General features: G+C 38.7%; 2 protein-coding genes across 3 annotated transcripts; one reads left to right on the forward strand and one right to left on the reverse strand.

Annotated features, from left to right (window-relative positions):
* Positions 1–243: 243 nt before the first annotated feature.
* Positions 244–18,634, forward strand: PIGF (phosphatidylinositol glycan anchor biosynthesis class F). 2 transcript variants are annotated; one of them, XM_010168169.1, is made up of 6 exons: positions 244–471; positions 2,212–2,303; positions 3,142–3,258; positions 6,099–6,207; positions 17,006–17,139; positions 18,489–18,634. In XM_010168169.1, the coding sequence occupies exons 1-5, from the start codon at positions 244–246 to the stop codon at positions 17,117–17,119; spliced, it is 660 nt and encodes a 219-aa protein (XP_010166471.1). In that variant the 3' UTR covers positions 17,120–17,139; positions 18,489–18,634. The 2 variants fall into 2 exon arrangements, with proteins under 2 accessions (XP_010166471.1, XP_010166462.1); XM_010168160.1 differs by lacking the exon at positions 18,489–18,634 and having other exon boundaries at positions 17,006–17,209.
* RHOQ (ras homolog family member Q) lies at positions 17,184–19,466 on the reverse strand. The gene is made up of 3 exons (XM_010168179.2): positions 19,305–19,466; positions 18,457–18,552; positions 17,184–17,726 (listed from the first exon to the last, which is right to left on the reverse strand). The coding sequence occupies exons 1-3, from the start codon at positions 19,431–19,433 to the stop codon at positions 17,571–17,573; spliced, it is 381 nt and encodes a 126-aa protein (XP_010166481.2). The 5' UTR covers positions 19,434–19,466; the 3' UTR covers positions 17,184–17,570.
* Positions 19,467–27,080: the final 7,614 nt, after the last annotated feature.

A 27,080-nucleotide genomic window follows, 5' to 3' on the forward strand; every position in this document is an offset into this window, starting at 1 on the left:
GGCGCGCGGCTGAGGGCCGGCTCGCAGAGCGCGGTGCTGCCGGGGGCTTGGGGCTGGTTTTTAAACGAATTACGTTCTTCGAACCCCCAAAATAATCACTTTCACCCCTAAACTACCTTCCGAGCTCTGCCTTGAGTGTTGCGGCCGGGGCAAAAACCGTTCCCCGGTGGTGCTGCCGCTGCGTGTCCGTGACGGGTGCGACTCGGTGTCTTGCAGGTGGGCGGTTGGCAGGGAAGGCGCGCGATGAGAGAAGCGGAGATAGGGAGGCTCTGGGCCGCCAACCTCCTCCGCCTCTGTTCGGTTGTCCTCAGCGCCGTCGTTCCGCCTTTCTTCTGGGACGGATTCACCGTGCTGGCAACACACCTCGCCTGGCTCTGTGTTTGTTCCCTTTCTGTTAGTGCCCTTAACATTGGCTTGCACTTGGTCCTGAAACCAAACCTGTCTCCCAAGAGAAGTTCCTTTGCTCACAAGGTAAGATTTTTATTCTTAACGTTGCTACCAGGCGATACGGCGGGGGGGGGGATTCTGTCACTGAAATAATCAAATGAGAAAGAGAGAAAGGAAAGAAAGGAAAGAAAGGAAAGAAAGAAAGAAAGAAAGAAAGAAGGAAAGAAAGAAAGAAAGAAAGAAAGAAAGAACAATTTTTGGTGGTGAATCCTTGTTTCCCACGAAGGAGCCGAGTGTAGCACCTTTTGAAATAAGTTCCTCGATATTTTTGCCATGTTAAACTTTCTTTACCTGTAAATCACCTGTTCAGGTGAGCGATTCTGTGCCTTTCCTTTTTCTTGTCACTATGTTGTTTGTGATCCCAGCCGTTGATCTTCTGACAGGTTGCGTGGTGGCAAAATTAAATGGGTGCAGAACTCGTTTCCTGGCCCAGGCCTGATCTTCAGCGTTGTGAAGAAACGCTTTTCTTACGTGTAGTTACAAGTTTCTAATAACTTTAGAGGAAGATAAATAGCTTTTAGAATTTGAAACATAAAACAGAGACCAGATCATTACGATTTGAACAAAGTTGGTAAATTTTTAAAGATGATGTGGAAAAGTACTAAAATGGCTACATTTCCTTGAATGATGAAATTTGTGTACAGACAAATGTAAATCTGGGATAAATTTTTGTAGTTACAGTTTGTAACGGGAGCATGAAAGGTATGAATGAATTCAAATGAAACAGGTTTGACGGAGCGGATTTGGAGCAGCACACAACTTGTTCAGGAGCGGGGGAGTACACCAGCATTTTGAAGTCGGGTGGATAGTCTTACGCTCCCAGCTTGCTGAGTCAGACCAGATTTAGTGCTCTGATGTGCTGATTCTTAAACGTTTAACCAAACGTCCCTGAAAGCGGTATCTTTCTATGCAAAGCTTCTGTCTAGTTTTGCTGACTGAGAGGGATGTGAAATACACTAAATCATTATGGAAAACAAGTATTTTAACCATCTGTAATTTAAGTATGAAGCAGGCTTTGTGTTCTAGGTGACATTTCATCCCAGCCTACCATAAGAAATAAATATGAAAAAAAACAGGAAAAGTGCTCAAGTGAAATTACGGATTTCCCTTGGTGACCTGATCAGAACAGACCTAACCAGAACTGTTTATCAAGTAGCTCTGCTTCTGTGTGATGTAGTGAGTGCCCAGAAACTGTTGCTTAAATTCATAGAAAATTATATGTGTTTTGCAGATTTGTGGAAAGTCATGGACATTTCTCAAATGGATTTAGAATTTAAGATGCCAAGTTCAAAATATGGTGGTTTTTTTATTCATGTAATTTTAAGTATTACGTTTGATTCTAAATGTCTTTTTTTTCCTATTACATACTTTCTTGATTTTATATTTTTTTTCACTTTCTGTGAAAGATGCCTTTTAATGAATGGACGTAACACTCAGATGTAAAACAGAAATGTAAAAATATCCAATAAAATTATCTCTGTTTATCTCGTCATTTCCAGTTATATTTTTTGTATGTTTGCATTATTATTATAGGATGCATGAAAAAATTTTAGATGGATGTGATCCATTTCAATTAATCATTTAAAACATTAAACAGAGGGAAAACTGTTTTGAAATATGTCATGCTATTGTCATACTGTGCTGTAGCTGAAATTAAAGAAATAGGTAGAGTACAAAGCTATTGATAAGGTATAGACTAGGTATGTTACTTATGTTCTCTTTTATTTTGAAACATTATTCTGATATTTTATTGCTCTTTTTTAGATATCCAGATTTCTAAAATGCTGTATATACTTTTTCATGTCTTGCATACTGTTTCATGCGATTATTGTTCTTTATGGAGCACCTCTCATAGAGTAAGTCAGAAGACCCTGTCTTTTACTAAACGTTTTAAGGGGCAGTTCTCCTTGCAGATATTGGTATAAGGACTTGTATGTTTCCTGGTACATTGGAAGTTAAAGGATAAGCTCCTGGCTGGGGGAAGAAGGGTGGCTGTTTTGGGGGGTGGGGTGGTTTTTGGGTTTGGTTGGGTTTTTTGGGGTTTTTTTAAGAAGCTGGCTCTTACAGTTTCTGTGTACTTGGAGATGTGTTGTTCAAGACAAACAACTCCTTTTACTTTAACATTTATGTTAAACATATGGGTACAAACATTTTCCCAAGTTTCATTTAGTCATTTTCCCCATAAAATTCTAAAACACGCATCTTGCATCGCTTTCATTCTTTTGATATTACTGGGTTTTGTTTTTTTTTAAAAAGAGAGGCATGAAGCAGCCTGATTTCTGAGAGAGATACTAAGTTACTGACTAACAATGGCATCAGCTGGTTTGGTTTCATGGTTGCTTCCACAACACTGAACTAGAAAAATAAATGGAATAATGAAGTAAATATCCAAGCATACTTCAATTCAGAACTAATGTACTATATGAAGTACACCTGTCTTTTAAAAATTGTTACAAGTATCAGGCATTTAAAATAATTACTGCTTTTCAGTCTTTGTTGAGATAACAAGCAGATACCAGAATTCTTTACTACTCTACAGAGTAAGAAGAAAATACTTTATTCTTCTGCATGAGGTGTAAGAAAGCATTCACACTTTCACAGTTTGACTTAGGGGTTGGGTTTTTTCTCTAAATCTTGAACTCTTAGAAAGTTAGTAACTACCTCACTTAATTTTGTAATACCCCTTCTTTGTAGGTCAGTGACTGAGACATTCTTGTTTGCAGTTCTCCTGTCTACCTTTACTACCTTACAATGCTTGTGTATGCTGGGACCAAACTTACAAGCATGGATACGGGTATTTAGTAAAAATGGGTAAGTTCTATTCTAAAGTTTCTGATTTTGCCCAGAGTAAGAATGAACAGAATTGATGTAAACAATATATCATGGAATTTTTTGTAAAGAAAGGAAAACTTAGTGAATTATGGGTGTTTTTTGTATTTGTAATTACAGCCTTATAAAAGCTTTTCTGACAAAGAAAATGATTATTTATTTTGAAGGCATTGATTCAGAAAACTGGATTTTTATTTTTGGTGTCCAGACACTAAATCTCACTTTATATGTGTTTGAGGGAAGTAAAGTTTCAAACGTACATTTTACTGGTATAAAACCATTGTGCAGTCCAGTATGGTGGTTGTCAAATAAAGAGGAGACCTGAGACTAATCTGTACAGGGAGAATCTTGCACATGATCCGGTAGTAGCTTCATAAATACAGCTTTTAAAGTAGGAATAACAAGCCAAAACAAACACTGCTCTAGCAGTATTTTTAACTTGAATATAATGGTGAAAATGATCCATGATTTACTGTAGGCTTAAGTATGTCATCTTTACCCAGGCTCTTTTTCAAATTTCGAAGAAAGCTGTTTTCAGTGTCAGAGTTTTCAAGCGTTAATTTTTTTCAAGAGTACCTTTAAGGTAAAATGAGCCTTTTAACTTCATTTTCACCTCAGTGACAGCCATGACATTAGCATGTATCAAGGATAATGTATTTTTCAGAAGTACTTTCTCTCTTCTGCCTTTATTCACTCGCTAAATAACAGGACTGTTGAAAGACTGGGGTGCTGAAACATAAAGAAGCCCCACATATGCTTGAGATTTAATAAGAAGATGTTGGCATTCACTCTCTTTTAATAGTTCATAAGGGTGAAGTCTCATCTCAAAAGAAAGTGAAAGTTGTATAACGCTGCCGATCTATGGAGTCATTTCTGGTTTAAACTTCTGTAGAGGAGCACAAAAGTAGAATTTTTATAGCAGTTTCAGATATTGACTTTTGGTTTATCTCAGTTCTCCGCTTACTAAAAAATATCTTGAATCCTTGAATCTGTAACTGATTTGAATCCTTATTCAAGTCAGTTATTCTCAGTTCTCAGCTTACTAAAAAATATCTTGAATCCATAACTGATTTGAATCCTTATTCAAGTCAGTTATGCTTGTTTTTTATTTTCAGTGGAAAGATTGAATACCCTTCAATAAAAGCATGGAGTTGTTTAGCCAAAACAAATCATTGCTGATTCACTTAGTCATTTTTGGAGGTTTTGCAGCTGGAAATAATAGTTGAATTGAAGTAAGATGTTTTACAACAGTCTGTCTTTGTGCCAGGTTAGATTTTGAATGCCTGTCAATTTCTTTCTTTTCTAGTCTAGATTTTAGTGTTATTTCAGCATAATTATTGCGTAGGAAACAGAGAGTTGTCTTGTTCTGATGTTTTTGGTATGACGACTTGTACATACTTCTTACTAGTGAGCCATGTGACGTTATCTGAATAAAATGTCTATTCAGTGATGATATTTATTTAAACTTGCCTTTGAATTAAAATAGACTACAAAGAAATATTGTAGCAAAATTTTTATGGAATGTAGCAAACTGCTCTTTTAAAAGTAATCCTGTGTTTTTTCATTTGACCTCATGAATGAGTTGGAACATCTTGTGTTTAGGTAGGAGCTGGGTGCAGACATGAGGTATTAAAAGGTTGTCTCTAGCTTAACCATGTGGAATGAGGTGGGACTGGTTGAATGGAGGAAAAAGATGGTTAGGCAAGATCAACAGAGCTGTTTGCCTTGAGAGAAGAGTTGCACTGGAACAGCAAGCTGGAAAGTCTGATTAAGCATGTAGCTTAGTATGAAAAAGGAATGTGTTTTTAAAAGTATCTGAATACAATTTAGACTGAAGTAACCACTGACACTTATTCTTGTTACTGTTATTTGCCTGTGCAATTTTTATAAGTTGAAAATGTGCTTGTGCTATTGTCTTTGCAGAAAGAGAGAAAAAGACACCTAGAAAAAGAAAGTTTATCTTGACATATCAAGTGTAAATAAGTAACAGATATTAATTACCTAGCTATTGCTCTGGATAGCTTTCTGCTATGTTTTAGGTGGTCTAGTGTGAAAATACTGATGCACGTAATGTCTTGTCAGAGGACTATTCATAAAGTTGCATTCAAGTAACTTGTATGTAATCTATTGCATCATAATAGCTGTGGTACAACTGGGTCAGTCCAACTTAAATTTTGATGCAATGTTGGTGAAGGGCTGCAATATGCATGTTCCATTTATTTGCAATGTTTCTTTTCAGTTGATGGAAAATTGCATTGGAATATTCACGTAGTGGACTTCTATTTTAAATTTCAAGTTGTCATAGTCATCAAAGAATAACGTGTCTACACCATAGAGGACTTTGTGACTGTTCTTGTGCTCATCTGTACAATCCCATGCTACCCTTTCGTGTCTGCTTCTCCCTGCACTGCACACAGTGTAGAATCATAGAATGGTTTGGGTTGGAAGGGACCTTAAAGATCATCCAGCTCCATTGTGATATTTTATCATTGTATCATTGTGATATTTTAATTTGTTCAGTCAAGCAGTGTTTCACGCTCAACAGGAGTATTTCCAGGTAAAATAAATTAGCTTTTGCAGTAAACATCTCAAGGGGGACAAAAATCTCCTGAATGTGTGGTATAGAATGATTGTGATTGTAGCTAAAATATGCAACTTATGTATAGTTTGTATCTTTTAGGAGAAACCTGAGTGCCATGTATCAAATATGTGGACGTTTATATCTGTTTGTAGTCCCAAAAATCTTGTGAGAAATCAGATCTAACGTTCTGACAAGGTAACTTCTGCTCTTGTTGAAATCCTGTAACACACTGTTTTTACAGAGCTATGTCCATCTGGGAAAGCAGTCTACAGATTACTACCATGTGCAGTATCCTTGGAGCTTGGTTTGGAGCATTTCCTATTCCTCTTGATTGGGATCGGCCTTGGCAGGTTAGTATGTAGACCTTTATCATAAAAATACTAATTTTCTGGATATGCACGCTACACAAAACTGCTCTGAAACTGTGCAGGTATGTTGGACTTACTCATGAGCTGTTCCTACAGGGTTATGCCAAACATAAGTCATTGGAAGCACCTGCGCTTACAGTGTAAGGATGTAAAATACAAAACTTCTACCTCCATTTTAATAGGTTCTGTTATAGATTTTTGAGTGTCTGTTGCATGCAAATTTTATCATGAAATAGAGCTGTAAGTATTTTGATAAGAAGAAACTAGACAAGCAGGAGGAGAAATGTGAATTGATGAAGATGGCTCCAAGTTTTTCTGCCTTCAGTCTGGTACCTTTTATTTTTTATGAGTAGGGAAGAAAAGACGCTTTCCTTTTGCTTTAGTTCCCCTCTGTCTTCCATAAAAGCACTTAACAGGATGCATTTGAAATGGGTTTGGATTGATTTGTGGAAATGGTGTGGCCAAAGCACTGTACTAAAAACTTACCTTTTGATTTCAAAGGAAGGCAAGCATTAGCTTTGTAGTTGCACAATAAAAAATGTGAAGCTGGCATTGCAGAGTCTGTATTTATAAATGCAAATATCTGTGCCATTTTCTTAATAATTTTGTTGGTGTGGAGAGAGGATTCAATTAAATATAACTGAAGTCTGCCGTTGCCATAAAATGATGACACTAGTAACACTTTTTCCTACATGTCCTCAGTGGATATTTTCTTTCCTCAGGTTGCCAAACTCATACGCTCTCAGCTGAGTAGTATCTACCAGGCCTGTTCTTAAGCAGATGGTTTCAAAGGTTTCTTTCAGAAATCAGTATAACAGGCCACACACTTTTCTCTGATACTGTAAAGACATTGTGGCTTACGTCTGCAATGGAAATTTGTCTTCTATGAGTAGCTAACTGCCTGCTTTTATGCCACCAGCCTTTCTTTACAACAGTGTAATGAGATATTAAATTTTCTATTTAATAAATAATAGAGGAGTAAGTTAATACTTTAAGTAAAATAATCAGGTTTATTTCCCTAAAAACACTTGGTTTTACTCTTGCAAGATGTTTCACCATCAATCTGACATAGGTATGTGTTGGCAGTAGTTAATTGTTGATGGACATGAATGTAACGCAAAAATCAAGGGATTCACTGAAATGCAGTCTCCTATGTTCCTGCAGTCTTATTCACTTCTCTGTTCCATTGAGAGGCAAGTACTTTCTTCTTGCTCAGCTAGGATTTTGAAATGGCATGTCACATTTTGCTGGTTTTATTTTGTTCCCAGAATCTCAGACTTTGCTAATATGCTGTGTCTATAAATTCCACCTTTTATGCAGCAATAAGGAAAACTTACTAAGTCAGTAGGCTCTGATTAACAAAACAAAGACACTAATAGATTAAGACAGATACCTTAAATACAGTTAATTTTTTACTTTATTTCTCCATTTTCCCATCTTCCTATAGTAGGAGACACAAGTTTGGTAGTGATCTGCCAGCTTTTTCTGTTTGAAAACTCTTCCAAGTCAATAAAAGCCAAACATGACTCACAAAAGTTAAGCTCTATAATCTATACTTAGACATCTAAAAAGACATTATCTGACTCTCCAGAACAGCAAAGTATCTGCAGAAACCTCAGATGCCATAGCTTGTCACTAGCTGTTTCTGGGCCTGAATGCTCCCCAAGAGTTCAGGCAGCAGCAGAAACTGTATGTCTGCATTTCCCTTTTCCTTCACCTCTCCACCCCCATTTCTGACATACTCCTGAATCCAAAATTGGCAGAGGAGAATTTACGAGTATCAGTTCCTGCATCAAAGCAATTTTCCTGTGCTTAGATCCAGAGCATTTGCTGCTCTGTTCCTTCCCTTAAGTGCCCCTCATTTTTCTCTGTCCCCACTTCTCCACCTTTCACCTTGACGAGTTTAAAATAGTGGGGTGGGGGAAGAAATCTTGCTTTCCATTTTGGGTCGGAACTGCGTGATCATTACTGTGATCACCATGTGAGCAATTCAAGAGCAGCCCTAGAGAAGTCTGCTTATCAGTCCCGCAGCCTGACACTTCAGCGCTCTTTGGAAACTGCAGCTTTAAGTGCCAATTTTTTAAGATCTGCTGTATAAGGGGAAATGAAAGAAGTTCTTGTTAAAATGTAATGTCGTTTTTGAAGTCAGATTATCTCAGCAAAGCGACACAGTGAAGCACCAAAATGGTAACAGATCTTCAAGGCAGAAATGAACCTCTTTAAAGTAACTTGTTAGAGATCCTGTTCACAACTCTCAGAGGTTTTCAATCACCTGTTGATGATTTAATATTTTTGTGAAGGTGATCCCTTAAATACCAGTCACCAAGGCACAGAAAAAAAAAATAGTGTCCTGGCCAGGCATTTTCAGTAGTTGCCTGGGAAGCACTGCTTCCCAGTTCCACCACACTGAGATATATATGAACTAAGTTCTCTGAAAACACTGAACTTCATGCAACATCGGTCTTTTGTCTTTCTGTCCCTACCGAGTAGTATGGATTCAACAAGTATTGAGTTGCACGTAGTAACTCTGCATTGCCCTCTCAGAAATCTTCAGAGCCAAGAGACATTTCTGTTGTTCTTCAGAAGTTCACTGGGCACGAACAATGAAAACCCTTTTTGCAAGAGTATTCCTTTTCCTACCTGATGTCAGGTGATTACAGAAGGTCATAGTAGATTGTTTCACTGTGGACAACAGAGGTGCTTTCTCTGTTGTCTTCAGCCTAAGGCAGGGGAAAGAAGAATGGCCCTCATACAGGATTCTGCTGTCATTGCAGATGTGCTTAGTTTGGGAAGAAAATCTTCAGTGCAGACTGCCTGTCTCCTGAGTGACTGATCTAACCACTGACTTATTGAACATAAAAATACCTGTACATAATGCAGTTGCAGGAAGAGATTCTTCATTAAAAAAAAATAAATCCCCCCCCAAAAGACATGGACTATCAATGTTTTGTATAGAACCCAATCCAGCTGGTATGCTTATGGGAAGGAACACCTACAGATTAGTCACAAGCAAGGTCTGAAAAAAATCATGTAGATCTTGATGTAGGCTTAAAAGTAATCAGAGTACTGTCAAAACCACATTACTTTTAGGCATCTGCATGAACAGAGTATTGAGCTGTCATGCTTTTGACATCAGTTGTTTCTCATATTAGCCTAAAAGCAGAGAGCTTGAGGATTACAATTTTGGATTTACCCTTCTCAGATCCAAAAAGGCACTATCTTAGTCTTTGGACTCAAGACCAGCTTTTCAGTTATGAACCGGTTTCATTAGTGATTGTTTTCCATTTCATATTTTAGACTTTTTGTTGTAAACAAACTTTAAAAAAAAAAATCTGTAGTGGAAATAGTTCTGCTCTAGAAGAGAAAATGTGTTTTAAATCTTACTACGTGGGCAAGACTAAAGTGGTATTATCATTTCAGAGAGCAGTGTTAAGGCCTTTAAGCCTGCTTATTGCAAAATCTGGTTTTGATGTTTCTATTGCTTATGTTTAGTGTTTGTGGTGTAACCATGTGATATGGAAACATGGCTACATTTGTACCTTTAGCTTCAGACAATTTATTAATTAACCAACGTTGTAGACAAGGCAAAATTAGTACTACAAGTATTGAATGTGTCAACAGTAGTTTAGAAGCATGTGATAGAGCAAACCAAAGGGTTGTTGCTGCTGCTGCCCTTGTGCTGTTTGTTGCCCTGAAATGTCAAAAGTTGGCAAAAACATCTGACATCCAGCAGGTGCAGAAATGCAACTATAGACAATTTCTGAGTGTCTACAGTCTAGTTTGAAATTGACTGTAGTCCAGTTCAGAGTGTGAAGTATGTAAAGCCACTTCTATGAACTCAATTTTGTTCACAAAAATGGCTTCAAATGGAAATGGCTTGTAGTCACTCACCTGAAGCAAACAAGAGGTTGAAGGAAAGAGAGTACTGAGGATGCTGGGATTCCAGTAGTGTTGAAGAAAGCTGCCTGCGCTTTTCTGTAAGGCACCTGTTGCCTGATTGCCACACTGACACGTGTGGCAGTTCTTCTGTGTCACTTTGCTGCTTTGAGGCCTTAAAAGAAGAAGCAATTGAGGGCAATGTTAGGTTCATTTTTGGCTAATCTATTTCCCAGTCCTTAGCTGTCTGTATTGGGACTAGCAACTTCTCCTGCAATCTTAATAGAAGAACTGAAAAATTATAAGGTAGTCATTCCTTTACATCATAGTTGAGATATATTAGTAGAAGCTGAGAAGTTTGTAATACAATTACCTATATCTTGCCTGATCAGAAAATCAGATGTCAATGTCTTGTGTATCTTTCACTAGAATCTGTTTTTACTTCAAAGTACTTCAGACTTCTGTAGAGTAAACTTGGTATGAAATTCATCATCAGGAGTTCCAATTCATGTGCTAATGGCTAAAACCAAAATGTTACTTCATCCCAAGTTAATTCATAAACCAAAGAAAACATATGAGTTCTTTACGCATACCTCTCGTGACACGCAAGAAAACCAAGATCAATACAGGTGTCTCAGAAAATCTTCACTTTATTTTCTATGTTTATGTTTGAAAAATATTGCATACAGGGGATATTCAGATTAGTGGGCCTGTCTACATTTAAAAATAATAATAATGTAAAATGCATTTTTTTAGCATACAACAACTTTTACCCCAAGTAAATATTACTTAATAGGAACAGAATATTGTTTTGGAAATAAAATTTAATTAATTACATTATTGAAATAATGTTTCAGAATGACAATGAAAAATATGTAAAGCATTTCTGTTAGAAGTATAACATAATTGCTGAAAGTCAGATGGTATCTTGATGATTCATTATTTTCATTATTCTGTTGTTCTTAAAGTAACTTTTTAACACAATTTGGCCATGCCTATTGCCCCTCTGCTAGTTTTCAGAAAAATTTATTTTGTAACTATGCAAAACAGTTGGTCAGGGAAGCCTACTCTATGCTTGTTTCTGGTTACAGGTCTGCAGAATTAAGCCTATTTCAAAGGTAAAGATAGTTGATTTACAGGAATGCAAGTTAATCCCTACAGCAGTGACATTTCTGTATTTAAACCAAAACCAAAACGAAACAAAAACACGCAAAACACAAAAAAAAAACCCCAAAACTTTTTGAGACTTACTCTTCCAAGACATGTTTTAGTTTATGACAAGTGTCAGACTGGTATAATAATTTTGCCAATGTTTTGAGATTATTATCTAATTCTTAAGCAATTTTAAAAACAGTTTGCAACACTTTATTATGTTCATTTAAATAAGGCTATTCTAGACAATGTTGAAAAGGTTAGAGCTGGACACCCATCTCTAGTTGCCTTTAGCCCTCTGATGCACAGTGAGTATGTCAGGGTTACGGTTAGTTAGGACAGTTCCAGCAAAGAAATAGAAAATAACTTCCTTTGTTATAGTTGCTCAGTTTTTTCAGATTGCTTATTTCAAGTCGATGGTGTACTTTTAATAACCACATGTGATTAGGATCCTGGCTTCATGTGTCATCTGAGAAGTGGCATCTTAAAGCACACCACCACTGAAACACAAGGGGATCACGTAGGTGTTACTAGACACACGCGACATCCTTTCTCTGCTGAGCCTGAGGTAATTTAGTTGCAGAACAAGATAGTATAATTAAAGACCAAAACCTTATCAGCAGCTATACACATGGTGGAACTACTATCCCAGACACCCCCATTCATCATTGACAACTGAATTTTGGAAATTGCAAAGTTCCTGGGTTTACAGCATGTTTTGATAACAGACTTTTAGAACATGTTCCTGGATTTACTGTGTGCATGCCCACCCACCCATTTTTTGTAGCATAATTTTGATCTGTAGGTCCTGTTACTAATGATAAAAAGTGACTTTGAAACAATATTCTGCCTACAGTGTTTTCGTATCATTAGGTAAAAGTAAAATTGATGTATTCCCACTTTATACTGGATACCGGAAACATAATAGGCAGTGCTGATAGAACTCAAATAAGTTGATTGACTGCCATGCAATTTAGCCAATGTAACTGTAAATATTAGCCTAGATACCTCTCAGACATTTGTAACCTGAAAAATGATCTGGAGAATCCTGGGTACAGTTGTTGGTGGTTACTCGAGTAAGCTGAAATAGGACTATAAATTTTCACACTACTTTTGTTATTCTTAACACAGCTCAGAGAGTTTCCTTCTTGTATTTGCTTCTGGATATACTACCTACTGTGAAAGTTTTGTTGCAAATTAAGTTGCTTTATGTGAGGAGAAGGGATAATACCCAGTGTTTGAGTTTTTTTAAACAGAGGTAGAAACTTGTTCCACTTGATTGTGGTTATCATAGTTTATTTAATGATATGTTTTCTTAATGTAAACCTTAATGGTGAGATCAAAGGCAGTTATGCTTGCTATAAATTTAACAAATATCAAATCAAAAAACACAAATCCAAAAAACCAACTTCTAGTTACAAATGCCAGGCTGAAAAAAACCTCACACCTTCTTCTCCTCGGCATGTGCTTGTCAACACACACATTCTGTACAATGTGATAAGACACTTTTAGTGAACATGTGCATGCAACCAAAATAGATTAAAGGCGTGTACTGAAATTTTTATGACAGTACAGACTAAACAATCAGGATTTTAAGGCATGATAGAAACAGGGAGGGAAAGTAATTGTGCTCATTTATTCAGTTTTAAAATGAAACAAAAATTATTACATAGCTTTCTAATTGAGAGTCAGAAATGGATCTTTTGAAATAGTAAGCATCCAAAAAAATCGAATTTAGGAATACAAGAAAAGCACTCATCTATTACTAAAAAAAAAAAAAAGTACATACAGTAGATTACCCCATTGTATTTGCATTTGTATAATTAAAGTTCCAGCAGTCAACTGCTTATTTTATAGTATCTTTAAAAACTTTATTAGGGTGTTGCTGCTCTGGCCTATAAGAATCTGGCCTTTATGTCCTTATCAATGTCTATGTAATTCCCATTGCATGGGATCCAAGTTACAGACGTGTAATAGATAACAAAACTGCCATGCAGTCAGAGTCCTGCTTTAACTAGCTACATGCAGAGCACAGCAGAGCTAGATACCTTGCTGGGATCCTGCATCATGCTCTGCTTTCCATGCAATATGCTAAGCATTCTCACATCAGTTCATAGGTGTTCTAAAGAGTGCTGAGGAAACCAACTCATTTGTGTCCTGAAAGGCTGGCGAGTCCTTATTCTTAAAGTGAGTTCTAATATATACTAGAAACCTTGTAGTTCTACAGTGTCTATTTAGCTAGCCCTAAAGGAATCTCTGTTAAGTCCTATCACTGTGCCAGATGAAAAGGCAAAAAGAAAATTTAAACACATAGCAGAAGTCGGGGTCGCTTTGCATTAACCACTGTCTCGTACTGTGTCTCTTAAAATGCAGTTTTTTGTGCTTGTTAAGCATGTAGGTGGAGATTGGATGTTGCCAAGCTGCTGTTCAAATTCCTAGTAATCATATACACGTTGTTAAAATTGCCCTTTTCCACATGCATTTGATATGTAAACTGACTGCATTGTATTAGGCTGTGAGGATGGTAGCTGGTGCTTCCCAGCAGCTGGGACAGACACTTCATGACAGTTTCCTGAATAATGTTCTGTCCTGTCTCCTGTGCTCCCCACACTCTTCTCTCCAGATCAGTCTTCTTCCCACTCCAAAGAAGGGCAGTTAGGTGATGCTGCCTAACATTCCCCTGCTGGTGACCCAGCCTAGACATGACATCAGTACTGGGGTGGAATATGTCAGCTTCCTCACGGCAGAAGGGACCACAGAGTAGGAGAAACGGAGTCGAATACTTCTCAGGGGATGGGAGGGGTGTATTACAAGTTGCACACTTTAAACAAGTGCAATGGAATCTCTTCAAACAGGCAGACAGATATTAGCTGCTTAGATTTTTATCACTTAGAGGCAGTTTGTCCCAAGTCAGGGAAGCTAAACCAAGTTTAAGAGAATATGAAAGACAGGGAAAAAGCAGATCGATCAAGCACATCAAATTCATTTAAAAAGGTCCAGCGGAAAGTGACTGGGTCTCAGAAAAACAAGGCCAGCAGCTAACACAAAATAAAGCAACCCACTGTCATAGACAGACAAAAAGCACGTGCAAGGGCTGTTATTTTAGTGCTTAAGAGCAACATCTTCATCTGTCTTTGATAACTTGCTGCTTTAGATATGCCCAGTTCTGCACCTGGCTATATGTAGCCTAAAGGCCAGCAGTCAAGAATAAAACGTGCAGAACTAGATCGTTACCTGTCTGTTCGGGTTCTTCTGCCCTGCCTTGAGGGCTACAGAAAATAGCATAAGGGCAGCAACGGTCTTAAGTCCAGGCTTCTAACTCCTGTGCTTAGGGAGTTTTAAAAAGGCCAATCAAACTGCCTTCAGAACTGCTTCGGGCCCTCTGACCAGCATAGTAAGAATGAGTTCCTGGCCCAGTACCCTTCTGTTCTATGCCACTAGAAGGGACAAGGTAGTGTTTCTTAGAGTGTTTTATGGTTTCTTCCCTTTGCCCCGTCTTTGCCAGCTGCCACTGGTGAGGGTTGGATTTCACAGGTCAGACGCATGTTAAATGAGACAGCCTGAAACTTCTGTAAGGTAACACTGATTTTTAAAAAGCAAAGCAAAAACTGAATGTTTTGGGAGACAGACAAAGGCATAATTAATAGTATTACATAATTATTGAAAAAGCATGTTCCAAGTTGCAGTTCAGTCAGGTAAAAAAAGCTACAAGAATCATCAGAGATCCTTTTAATTGTACCAACAATCGCCCACTATACACAAAATACCAAAAGATACAGGATCAATGGGTCATCAGGCATATTGACTCTCTAGTTAAGGGAACATGAAAAATTCAGAGTCCAACATCTACCTATACATCTGAAAAGCAAATAGGCAAATACAGATTCACCTAATGTAGGTAAAATTTAATGAAGTATCATTGATCACTCAGAGAATCTGATGTAAAAAAGCCACTGAGTTATGAAGCCTCTGTCCATAGTTTTGTGGGTATTAAGAGTGGTGTTTGACTTCATCAGTGGATAAGAAAGTACAACTCCTGTTCCAACTGAATGTTACTGAGTGAGCAGCTGGGGTTGCAGGGACTTTTTTATTGTTTTGACCTTTAGGCATGTGTAATATGCAAAAAGCTAAAAATTACTTAATTATATTGCATTTAAAAGTTGAAGAGATCCACCTGAAGCATAAGTTTAGCCAAGGCCACAAACTCATGTAAGTTTTAAATATACATATCTTACCGTGCCAAAGCATCTCAAGGCTTTTTATAGAAGATCTACAATACCCCTATTAAATGAATGAAAACAAGCAAGTCTTTGGTTTGAGAGGAAACAGCCAAAATATTCAGCAAGAAAGACAAGTAGCAGAGACAGAATGTCCAGAAATAGAAGAATGAAACAAGGTCAATAAAGAGTACCTAAGGCACCTTGTTTATAGTCATCTTTGCTACACTCCTTAAGACCTCCAAATAATATATAAAACTGCAAATGCTAAGGAATGTGAAGATGAAACTGCAGAGGACGCAATATGTTACTCCTATTCCTAGTTAAAATTCCCATGATCAAAGGATGTGAATAAATATATTTTTCCAAGTGATAACAAAGAGAAGAATCAGAGCTAGGAAAATGAATGAAAGGAGGAACCAGTCAGTACCATTAAGAGTATGTTCATTTGATATTCATGAATTGCAAGTCAAGATGAAGTAGAAAAGAAGGCTGGACACTGAGATGTGGATATTTGCTTTAATGTCTAGTGCATTTCTTACTGTACTATAGAAGGTGGAAATATTCCCCTTCATTTAAAATTTAAAAAAATAGGAGAGTGCAGTCTGTACTTGCAGGAACATGTGCTGTACAGCAGGAAGTGCAAAGTTGTCCTTGTAAAAAAAATATGCAAAGGAGAATCTTGAAGAGGGAAGGGAATTCAGTTCATTCTACAGTATTTTTAATCATCAACTCAGCTGAGACTTTCAAATGCAGTATGTAGTTTACTGGTAATATAGGCTACATCTGAGGGTGGGGAGAAAAGCCCATTCCTTCTTTGCCTCAGTACTAGATGGTTTGTGAAAGTGAGTCAGCAGTATTGAGTCAGTTCCCTGTTCTTCTACTAGGAAATAGAGCTTATAATTAAAGCTCTCTTTAACATAACTGGCTGACTACGTGTTTGCTGAACTGAGTGTAAGATGTTCAGTCATTTGCCAAATTTATGTTCCCTCCCTACTGCTAGCCAGAGAGAAATTCATCCCTTTGCCTACTTTTCAAGGCAAAAAAACCCCCAAAACATCAAACCCCTCTATCCATCTCAGTCTCTGGCCTTATTTGAATATTATTTCATTTATACACACTTCTAAAAGTTTCAGAACACCATGAGAGACTGGAAGGAGAAATCACCAAGAAATCGGTAGGTTTCCAAATATGTGCAGCAGAACAGGAAGTCAGGTTAGCTCAACACCTCAGGGGATATAAATACTTGTAAGTTTTTTCACATAGTTTGGAAATATTGAACTAAAGTCTGCAATAGCCAGAAGCCCAGTTACATTTTAATGCATATTAATTAAAAACTGTACAACAGCATTTAGTGTTCATGAAGACGACTGTTACACTTTTGGCATTTTTAGGAAAGAATATCAAGCTTTAAAGTAGAATAAGACTGTACTGTCTTTCGGACCTAGATTACACTGAGAATTTGTGCTCGCAAAGTACAAAAAACCACAAACGTGTTCCTGGTTGTCTGCTTTTACCTCGCGTTCTCCCCTCAGGTATGGCCCATCTCCTGTTCCCTCGGAGCTACCTTTGGCTATATGGCTGGTCTGATTATTGCACCGCTGTGGATACACTGGAACCGGAAGCAGCTTACATACAAAAGCAGATAACTGGAGCAAAGAGAGGCAAGGTATTTCTTTGTGCAGATTCCATACAGACTGTGCAAAAATTGTTGTTTTTATAAGATATATATATATATATATGTGTGTATAGTCAAAGCAGAAGACTATCCAAATTAATTTAGAGTATTTCAGGCCAAGCATCTCCACTCAATAAAATCACGTAGATGCCGTTTCAACATGGTGCAGTTTTTGCTTCCTCTAGACTATGTAACCCTGAGAGATTGTACCTTCCAGTCTGAATAAAATATTTGTAACAGATGTGGTGGCTTCTTATTACAAGTTCATTGCGTGTGATCTTATTCCTCTGGATTTCACTGGTTGTAGAAGGCAGAATCATAGTTTTAGCTTTCAAACCTGTAACAAGTTCACTGTGTACTTAATGCATTGTATTTAAATTCAGTAGAATTTCACAGTAAGCCTGGCCATTGTCAAATGTATCTCACGTGATCAAACAGCAGTTTATGCATCTTGAGCCTATTGTCTTCTTCACTGTGTGTTTCTTTGGAGTTAGAATGGCTATAATAGCTTCATCAAAAACCGTCTTCAGTCCTTTCTGTGTTAAAGCTGAACACTCCACATAGCAGTAGGCTCCTATCTGTCAAGAAAATAAGTTAATTCAATAGCAATGTATTTCAGCTGTTCAGTTCTATCTGTGCACTTCCACATTATTATTTTTTTTTTTCTGTAGTGACATCACTATGTTTGGCTGTGATCTAGAATTTTATCTGAATGTGCTTCCCCCTGTAGGAGAAAAGAAGATTTGTCTTTTGGCCAAAGATCTGGGCTGTATTTAAGTTGGTTTGGTTTACAAAGGAGGCATATTAAATAAGCTCTTTGGATTGGCAGTGGGGTCCTATGATATTTTTGATAATTAAACAGCAAAAAAGAATTACAGAATTACATGATCAATTTATGTTTGAGTGTCCTGATAAGCATAATCCACAGTGTGTGTTAAAATGGTAATATAGCATTCTCAAATAATTTCTTAAAGATGCTTCCAACATTTTGCTTGAGGAGAGGTCCATTCCAACCTCAACCACTCTGTGATTTTAATTCTCTGTGACTAATGTTTATGTAGTTTTTATGAGTGTCTACACAGAAAGTTACAATGATTGCTAGCAGGGAAGTGCTATTACACAGATCTGCTTGTTAGTTGTATTCAACAATGTAAGTAAATATTGCTAATTGATAACCAGTCATAAGGCTTCATATGTTGACTGGTAAAAGAAAAGGGCAGAGTGGTAAAGGCAGAAAAAGTCAATTGGAAATATGTTATTTTTGCTTCTTTGCTACTTGGTTTCATTTAGGAGTATCCAGTTTATTACCTCTTTCGCCAGCTTCTGTCCCTGCTCCACAGATATGGGCTTCTCTTTCATATCATTCAGCCTTGCCAGAGTTTTTGGGTCATCACGAAGATCAATCTAGCAAGAAAGATTGCAGTCATGTTGGAATACTTTTTCTAAACAAAAGTCAGCAGGCTATATGATACCCTCTTTTTAAAGCAGAATTATTTATTTAATGGAGTATTACATGTGTAAAAATACAGTCACGTCATGATTCAGATTGTGGACCCTTCCTATCCAAAAGCCCTGGAAATTTAAGCTGTGAGCTACTACCTTTAATCCAGAAGGGACAAATGTTTATTCGGTAATTCAGCTCTTAATTAGATGTGATCATTTCAGAATACCAGAATGTATGTTCAGCGCTGGCAGAAGGATTAACCTAAACATAATACCAACACGTGGGTCATTTTATAATTGAAGCCCAGGCCGATGCCCACAGGAAGCAAGAGGAACTTGTCTCACTTCTGCCCTTGCTCCTTTGCTTCAGCAGAAGTTGGATGTGACCAATAGCTGCAGACCCAAGTAATTCTAATAACATGGGTGTGAACAGACAATTTTATTCCTTAAGTCACATGACTTTATAGAAAGTCACATGGAGAGATGCAGCCAGTCTTGCCACTCTGTTATAATGCATTTATGGTAACAAAATGGAGGTAGCTTATTAGAGAACAACACACATCTAGGTTCTTCTGCCACTTGTTAGGGTCGTTCCTCCAAAGCCAGAAGGAGATGCTGCTCCAGTCCTGCCGGGCCTGAACTCCCAGCCCAAAGAAAAGGCACCATACAAGGATCTGAATTGTTTAAATAAAGTAGAAGAGAAGCAGATATACCTGTGTTCCTACTAGTAAAAAGGGAACATTAGGTGCATATTCCTTCAACTCTGGTACCCACTCTTCCTTCACATTTTGAAATGAAGCAGGGTTTACCACTGAGAAGCAGATAAGGAAGACATCGGTCATAGGATAAGATAAAGGTCTCAGACGATCATAGTCTTCCTGAGAAAGAAAAATTCCGTTATCTGCAATATTCTTGCATGTATTTTGTTAATTTCAACAGTTATATTCAGAAACTATTCATATTTCAGGAATTTTGTTGAAGCAAAATTTCTGAATGTTTACAGCTATTCCAGGTTAGTCAGTGTGGTTGTTAGAGCAAAATCTACATAGGAGGGTAATATAAATATTTAAAAAACCCTGTGTGTTAATACTGATAGCAACTTACTTCTGTACAAGAATATACAGAAGACTACCCTTTAAGAAGTTTTCACTTAAAGGAAAAAAACAATGTACAGTTCAAACATACTTGCAAATCAAAGGTATAGCATTTTTTTGATCAAGAACACTATGAGGGGAACACTAATGCCCTCTGGGGGGGCGGGGGCAGAGGGGAGGTAGTGCCAAAAGATGATTATTTGGGTCATTTAGAATCACAGCATTTAAAGCCACCAGTCCTACTGCCAGCGCATACAATACCCCAGCAACAGAGGTCCCCAAGAGCATTGTCCCTGTTGTAAAACACAGTTCTCTCTGTCAGGAGAGAAAGTGGATTTTGACATATTTTTTAGCTAAGAGCAGGCGGGAACATGCACCAGCTTCTCTCTGCAGGGCTTCCTGTGGTCTGTGGCAGTGAACCAACGCCCCACCATTCCTACCTTGGGCTTTTTTTTTGCTTTTAACACAGATAACTGAGACTGAGCCCAGGCATTGCAGAGACAGCAAAGAATGCTGGGTGTAGTAGGGCTTCTCTTCCACAATAAACACCAGTTTGTTATGGATGCTGCAGCAGCCTCCCTCATACCCATGCAAGCTCTCCACCTTAATTAAATCTCACAAATATTGGAACGATTTGTTCATTAAATGTAGAGACAGAAATGTAATTCAACTCCATGTTTTAAACAAGCCAGAAAATTAAATTTTCGTTTCCTTGGCAACTGTCACATTACCAGGTTATTAACCTATAGCTGCACCCTCAAAAAAGCCCTTCATTGATTAGTTGTGAAGTTTTAAAGATGGTGTCACTAGAATTTCAGAAAACATGTGAGAACTTTTGTTTCTGCTGGATGCAGCTTTTCATTTGGAAGTCAACAGCTACAGCAAGAGGGCCGTTGCCCTCATCCCGAAACGCAGGAAAGACAAGCACTGGAGGAGATTCTGCCCAAGCAAGGAGGCCCGTTGGGCAGTACTCTGCAGTGTCTGTCTGCAGAATATTCTTATTTGTAATCACTATTCTCATCTGCCATTTTGATTATACGCTCTACTGCCAGTCTTGTACACTCAACAGTTCTCTCAATAAGCTAGAGCATGCTTAGCTGTAAACATGGGCCCCCAATTTCACAGCCACCGTAACTGAAGCTACTGTGAAACTACAACATATGACAGGCCTTTCTGAAGATCAGTTGTTTCCCTGCTAGTGTCAGGCTCCTACCCTGTTTCAAAAGAAAAAAACTAGTAACCATGTCTTCTCCACGCTGCGGACGTTCATCAGAGAAGGCAGAAAGAACTTAAAAAAAAATCACAACAGCAAGTTGAAACTATTTGTCATTCAATTCTTTTTTTAAGCATGTATTTTATGTTTCACTTCTACTACTGAATGTAGTTAGATCCTGCTCAGGGTTGCCACTCTGTTTTTTAGGGTGGAGATCAAAATCCTAAAAGAAGCTTCCCAACTGCAAATTACACTGGTCCCTGGAGTACAAAATCTGCATGCAAGAACACGCAGGCAGATCCGTCAGCTGCTCTCAAATTCAGCCTACTAAATCATATGCAGGGTATTACTGAAAGGGTTTTATTAAAAAAAAAAAATTAAAGTTGTAATTTATTCCTACTATCAGGGAGTTGCCTTCACTACACTCAACATTTTCCAAAAATCTCACATGTAAGTTACAATAATTAGAGGACTGTCTGCATTAAATATTGGAATGGAGAAACATTTCATTGTCACCAGAAATTACTGTTAGTCCATTGACCTTAAAATACCTCTTAGTTAATCCATTTCAAATCACAGATGGACCTTTTATTCATAGCAAATACTAATAATTTTCTGATCCCAAAGCCAAGTTACATTTGCATGGTTTGCTTCAAAACTTTCTGTATTGGGTTTGCATGGCAAGGTTTTGCTAGCAGGGGGGGACATGGGGTGGCTTCTGTGAGAGAAGCTGCCAGAAGCTTCCCCCATGTCCAACCCGATACAGACATGTCTGACACAGCCAATGCCACCAGCTCCAAGATGGACCCGCCACTGGCCAAGGCCGAGCCCATCAGTAACGGCTCATAACATAAGAAAAGCAAAAAAAAGGAAGAGAGAAAAAAAAAAAAGCTGCACACTTTGCAGCAGGAGGGAGGAGTGAGAAGATGTGAGAGAAACAATCCTTGCAGACACCAAGGTCGGTGAAGAAGGAAGGGAAGGAGGTGCTCCAGGTGCTGGAGCAGAGATTCCCCTGAAACTTGTGGTGCAGACCATGGTGAGGCAGGCTGTCCCCCTGCAGCCCAGGGAGGTCCATGGTGGAGCAGATGTCCACCTGTAGCCTGACCACTCTATCACTCCCTCTCCTCAACTGTGCCACTGGGGGGAGGAGGTGGAAAATCGGGAAAGAAATTAAGCCCGGGAAGAAGGGATGGATGGAGGAGGTGTTTTAAGATTTGGTCTTACTTCTCATTATCCTCTGATTTTGATTGGTAATAAATTAAATTTGCTTTTTCCCCCAAGTCGAGTCTGTTTTGCCCGTGCCAGTAACTGGTGAGTGATCTCTCTCCGTCCTTATCTCCACCCATGAGCCTTTTGTTATATTTTTCTGCCCCTGCCCATTTGAGGAGGGGGAGTGATAGAGTGGGCTTTGGTGGGCATCTGGCATCTAGCCAGGGTCAACCCAACACATTCATATTTAGTTTATCTTTTTAAATCCCAGTAGACAGAAATCCTTGTCTATTTAGCCATGTCTTGATACTGCACCTTACTTCTCAAGTATTCATCAGCAGTCATCTGGGAGCGAGCAACGTTACCGCTTTTTAAGGCGTGTGTGCGTTGCTGGACTCTTTTCCTCTCCCTCCATCTATTTATATGCCTTTTGATTTATACTCTGTCCCATCTGCACTGGGCAAGCTGTGGGTCCATCATGTGTAATTAAGAAGTTAAACTGAAGGCAAGTACAGTGAGTGTGCTTGGATATATCATGTACCACGTAAAAAGATGTACGTGGTATTCACTACAGTGACTTCACTGCATTTATGCTTACTTAAATTAACAGAGAATTTGGCTGTAGCCACCAATCCTGCTGCTTGAAACAAATCAGTGCTGTCAGGCTCTTCTCTGAACCTTGTCTGCGCTAAAAAAAAATAGGTTTGTATTGATACTAATAATAGTAGGTAATTCTTATAAAGTCTCATGATTAGACTGGTCCTGGGTCCTCCTAAGAGAGCCCCTGGCTTAAATCTTACCAGCACCTAGTAAGTCATCTGTGCTTAAAGACTCCTCCTGCTCCCCACCAGCCCTTCAGAAACAGCAATCAAACCTGAAAACTTTCTCTGAGGTATCGGGCCTAAATAACTGCTGCACTTGGTAGAAGAATGTGAAATACCAAATGAATTTAGACTGAATAATAGCGAAGCCTGGAAAAATTCTGATTGCTTCAAATATAATTTGCTTCCTGAATCTAGTGTAAGGGAAATAAATGTGGTTTATTCTAAAATTAAATGCAATGGCAAAATTTAATTATACTAGCCAGTCAACATAAATTCCAATTTGGGCGCATGTACACACCACACTGTACAGCAATTAAGACTTCCATCCATGTATATTTAGGCATTAAAAATATTTAAAGAATTTAACTGGAATATTTTAAGAATGTGAATAAGATGATCCTTTGAGCCACCAAGGATCAAAATGTGCCGTACAAGTCTCAAAAACTCCAGGCTGTAATAGTGAACTGGCTCATTCTCCAACATACTCTGGACTTCAAAACAAAATTGTTCACTGTTTGCTGAAGCAGATGAATACAGATAGAAAAATATGCTGAAAATATAAGAGTTGTAATAACTTTGAACAAACTGGACGCAAGTCTGTTGGCTTAATTAATGTTATATGGAGCTGCGATCCCTATTAAAGATACTACATTGCAGCTGGACCATCCATCATTTATCTAGTATCTCTGTGGTAACCCAGGACAGCTGCCAGTAGAAAACAGACATGGGAAAGGAGATGAGATGGAGGAACTAATGACCTGGCTTCTCAACTACAAACTGGGAAGGACTGGTATGGTTTTTGTTTTGTTTTTAAGAGCAGAGAATGGAAATTCATACTTCTACATTTTCATTTTGCCTTAGTTTTGATATTCTGCAGGTATACCTAGCATTGCCTTTATCTTAGCTCCTTAAAATCTTTCCTTTAGTTCTCTTTTTCCATGTTACAGTACCTAATAACCTGCCTCTGAGATTTCCTGCTCTGTACTTGAATACTGATTTTCACTGGCTATTTCTTTTCCTGACATTTACCTGGTCAAAAACAGAGGCCTTGAGGATCTTTTGGATGCAGACTGAAGAATGGTATTAGAACTCTGCAGCATTCTATTCTTCTTCATTTCAAGGGTTGGCTCAGACTAAAAGCAGGATGCAGTGCCATATTTCAAGTCGTACAATTGATTTTGAACTAATACTTTTGCCCAGTTCCATGGATATCAGCTGAGACGTAGTTAAGAACACACAAACTGTATTCCTAACTCTGCCACTGACACAATATGTTGCCCTGAGCAAATTATTATCCTCTCTCTACTTGCATCTTCCCACCCGTAGGGGTTTGTTAGCTCAATAATGCATTAGTCTTTGCAAAGCATTCCAAAAGCCCTTTGATGTACGTAGCTTATGTGCAGTGGGATATTTAAAAAAAAAAAATAAATTAAGACAAACTTTAATAATTTCTGGACAAACTTTCTGAATGACAAAAAGCATTATTTCCTTGTGTTTATTAGGAAACTGAAGTAAGAGGTGCAGGCATACTGAGATCCCACAGAACTAGAGGGCCTGTAGCTCCCCTGTTTCATTGTACTACGCTCCTCCCTGCTCAGGTTCAAGTGATGGGGAGAGAGGTCCTTACCACTCTCTCCATAATGTGAGACCACAAGCCTCTTTCTCCTCTGGAGCAGTATTGGGGTCTCTCTATCCAATTTGGAGAGATGAAAGGCAATTAGAGGAGTCACCTTTGCAGTCAATACCTTCCCAGGCCTTGACCACGGCCTTTGGGGAAATTCATACCTCTCAGATCAGCTGCTACAGGTAGATCTGTTTGTTTGATTTTTTTTTTTCCTTGCAAGTACGAGGGCTGGTGTCTTTAAGCAAATAGGAGAAACCAAATTCTAGTATGTCACTAAAATTGTAGCAGGTGCCATGAGCAAGGTGTGTCATGCTGATGTTTTAATCCAGGCCTGGTGTTTTATACTCTGACAGAACCAAAGTAGTTTATGATTTTGCAGTTTAGGAACAAAATTTTAACAATACATCTCCAGTTATAGCATACAGACATACTTTTAGAAACAAAAGAATAAGCTTATTTCTTTTCTATTCTGAGAAGGTATAAAGTGGATGGGAGGGAAAATAAATCTTGCACCACTGGAAGAAAAACTGGAGCTCAACAACTCTGGGTTTGTGATCTCTGTGTTAGCAACCATCTGTTGCTTTCACAGCTTACAACAGTAATCGTAAGAGGAGGTTCTCACTCCCAACCATCTGTTTTTAGAGGGGAAGCCAAAAATAGACATCAGGCAGAGTTGCTAGAGGAATCCAACCTTCATGCAGTGAAGGGTAATCGCTGCTGCTGCTCAGAGGGTCTCAGTGAGGCACGCATACGTAACTGGCTGGTTTCTGCAGAGCAAAACCCCAGCTAAAAGTCCAAGTTTTAACCTATTTCATAGTAGGGCTTGGTAATGACAGTGAAAGTCAGTATGAATTGTCATGCTTCAATTTTTGAAGTGCATTTTATAGCTATCCTTCAAGACTGCATTTTTCAAAGTTTTCTTCCCTGAAAATAAATTTCCATTTCAGAAGGTCCCCTGTAATATTTTTGAAAATATAACAAGTGAACCGTAGCAACTGTTGTATCTAACGTGTGCCCCAGGGATTTAGTAACAGCTCACAGTTACCCCAGTGGACACATCCTGCCATCTCCCCCAGATTATTTGGAATTAAAGGCTGATCTGCAGCTTTGCCATAAACACCAGGCAAAGCCTCCAAGAGCAGCTGCCTACCTTCAGAAGCAGACCAGGAAACAGACTTCACCCCTGAAGCTGAATCACCCTGTGGTTTCTGATTCTACGAGATGCTTGGGTGGGGGGGGAGAGAGCGGGAAGTGGTCTGTGCTGTCCAAGGCCAAGCACAAATTGCTTCCCTGGCTAAAAAACTCTCCAAATTTTTTTCAGTCTGGGCTGTATAACGCTGCAACCCTTTGGAAAGAAGGAGGGTGGAGCGTCCCCAGGACGCTGGCTTCCTGGCACTGCCACTCACAAGGCACCACTACTGCAGGACCATTTGGCAAGCTGCAATCTGGACTGACACAGCATTGCCGTAAAACCTCTGCTTGTCCCATTCTGCACCCCAAGCCCTGTTACGCTGATCGCTACGTTTGGTTTTTCAGTTGCCTACATCTGTAGCGACTAGCTTCTGGACACTCAAAACAAGATGCAGCGATTATTCCCTAGCTGCATGGGAAAAGTGAACTACAGACCCTCTGTCTCTTCACAGGCTTCTGGGGTTACAGCTGGCATGGCTAAAGAAAGTAGAATTGTCCTATTGTGGGTTGTTCGCACAGGTTTCCCAGGGAGTGCAAAAAGCTGCTGATTTGGGCCCAGCATCTATTTTTAATTTATAGAAAAGGCTGCAAGAATGCAGGGTAAGTGCTCTTCCACTGTATTCTAAAAATGAAGTAAGGTGATCTAAATCCATCTCTAAATTCCTGTGAGGAGGACTGTTCAAAGGAGGTATGAATTATACATTGAAAAAGCCCGGGGTTTGTGAATTATGGTTTTCTTTCCTTTTTTTTTTTTAACAAAACTTTCCTTCTGGCATATTTGAGGACTGTGCAGCTGCTTACGTTTCTGAAAAGCTTTTCTGTATAGAGAGAAAACTAGCTGGAAGATGGAGCCTAGTAAGATGGATTTCAGAGCACCAGAGACAAGAAGGACAGAATATTCCTTTAATTATACACAAAACTGCTTTTCAGTGATCAAAATTGATCCCAGTCTTAATGCAGGATTAAATACTGTCCAAATCCTACATCTTGCCATGTGGTGATGCTAAACTATTTTCCTAGACAGTCTCAACAGCTGAAAGTCAGAGAGACTTTCAACTCTCCCTCTCTCATCACCACAGGAACTTCAACTTGCTGGCTTCTTTGTGGTTTTCTAAAAGTGGAAGTCCCCAAATTTTCCCTATAAGACTTGTTATTTTAGTGTCTGTAACAAGAGAGCATGGATTCAACTGACTGCAAGCAGTATTGGCAAGCACAGTTTCACTTAAACACCTTATACCGGTTGCTTATCCACTGTGGAGCTCCTAAGAAGTGGCAGAGTCACTGCCACGGACAAGCCCTTCCACTCCTTACCCAGGAGCAATCACAAGGCTGCA

This window comes from Antrostomus carolinensis, unplaced genomic scaffold, assembly GCF_000700745.2.
Source record: "Antrostomus carolinensis isolate BGI_N321 unplaced genomic scaffold, ASM70074v2 scaffold4390, whole genome shotgun sequence".
Classification (NCBI taxonomy): domain Eukaryota; kingdom Metazoa; phylum Chordata; class Aves; order Caprimulgiformes; family Caprimulgidae; genus Antrostomus; species Antrostomus carolinensis.

Bases quoted from the DNA above. Each gene is read 5' to 3' on its own strand.
- PIGF (XM_010168169.1), top strand. From the start codon at position 244: ATGAGAGAAGCGGAGATAGGGAGGCTCTGGGCCGCCAACCTCCTCCGC. The intron at 2,304-3,141 runs GTAAGTCAGAAG...CCTTCTTTGTAG, and splicing joins TATGGAGCACCTCTCATAGA to GTCAGTGACTGAGACATTCT. The intron at 3,259-6,098 runs GTAAGTTCTATT...CTGTTTTTACAG, and splicing joins CGGGTATTTAGTAAAAATGG to AGCTATGTCCATCTGGGAAA.
- RHOQ (XM_010168179.2), bottom strand. From the start codon at position 19,433: ATGACCGATGTCTTCCTTATCTGCTTCTCAGTGGTAAACCCTGCTTCA. The intron at 18,553-19,304 runs GTATATCTGCTT...CTTTCTTGCTAG, and splicing joins TTTTACTAGTAGGAACACAG to ATTGATCTTCGTGATGACCC. The intron at 17,727-18,456 runs GTAATAAACTGG...TTTTCTTGACAG, and splicing joins GACAGAAGCTGGCGAAAGAG to ATAGGAGCCTACTGCTATGT.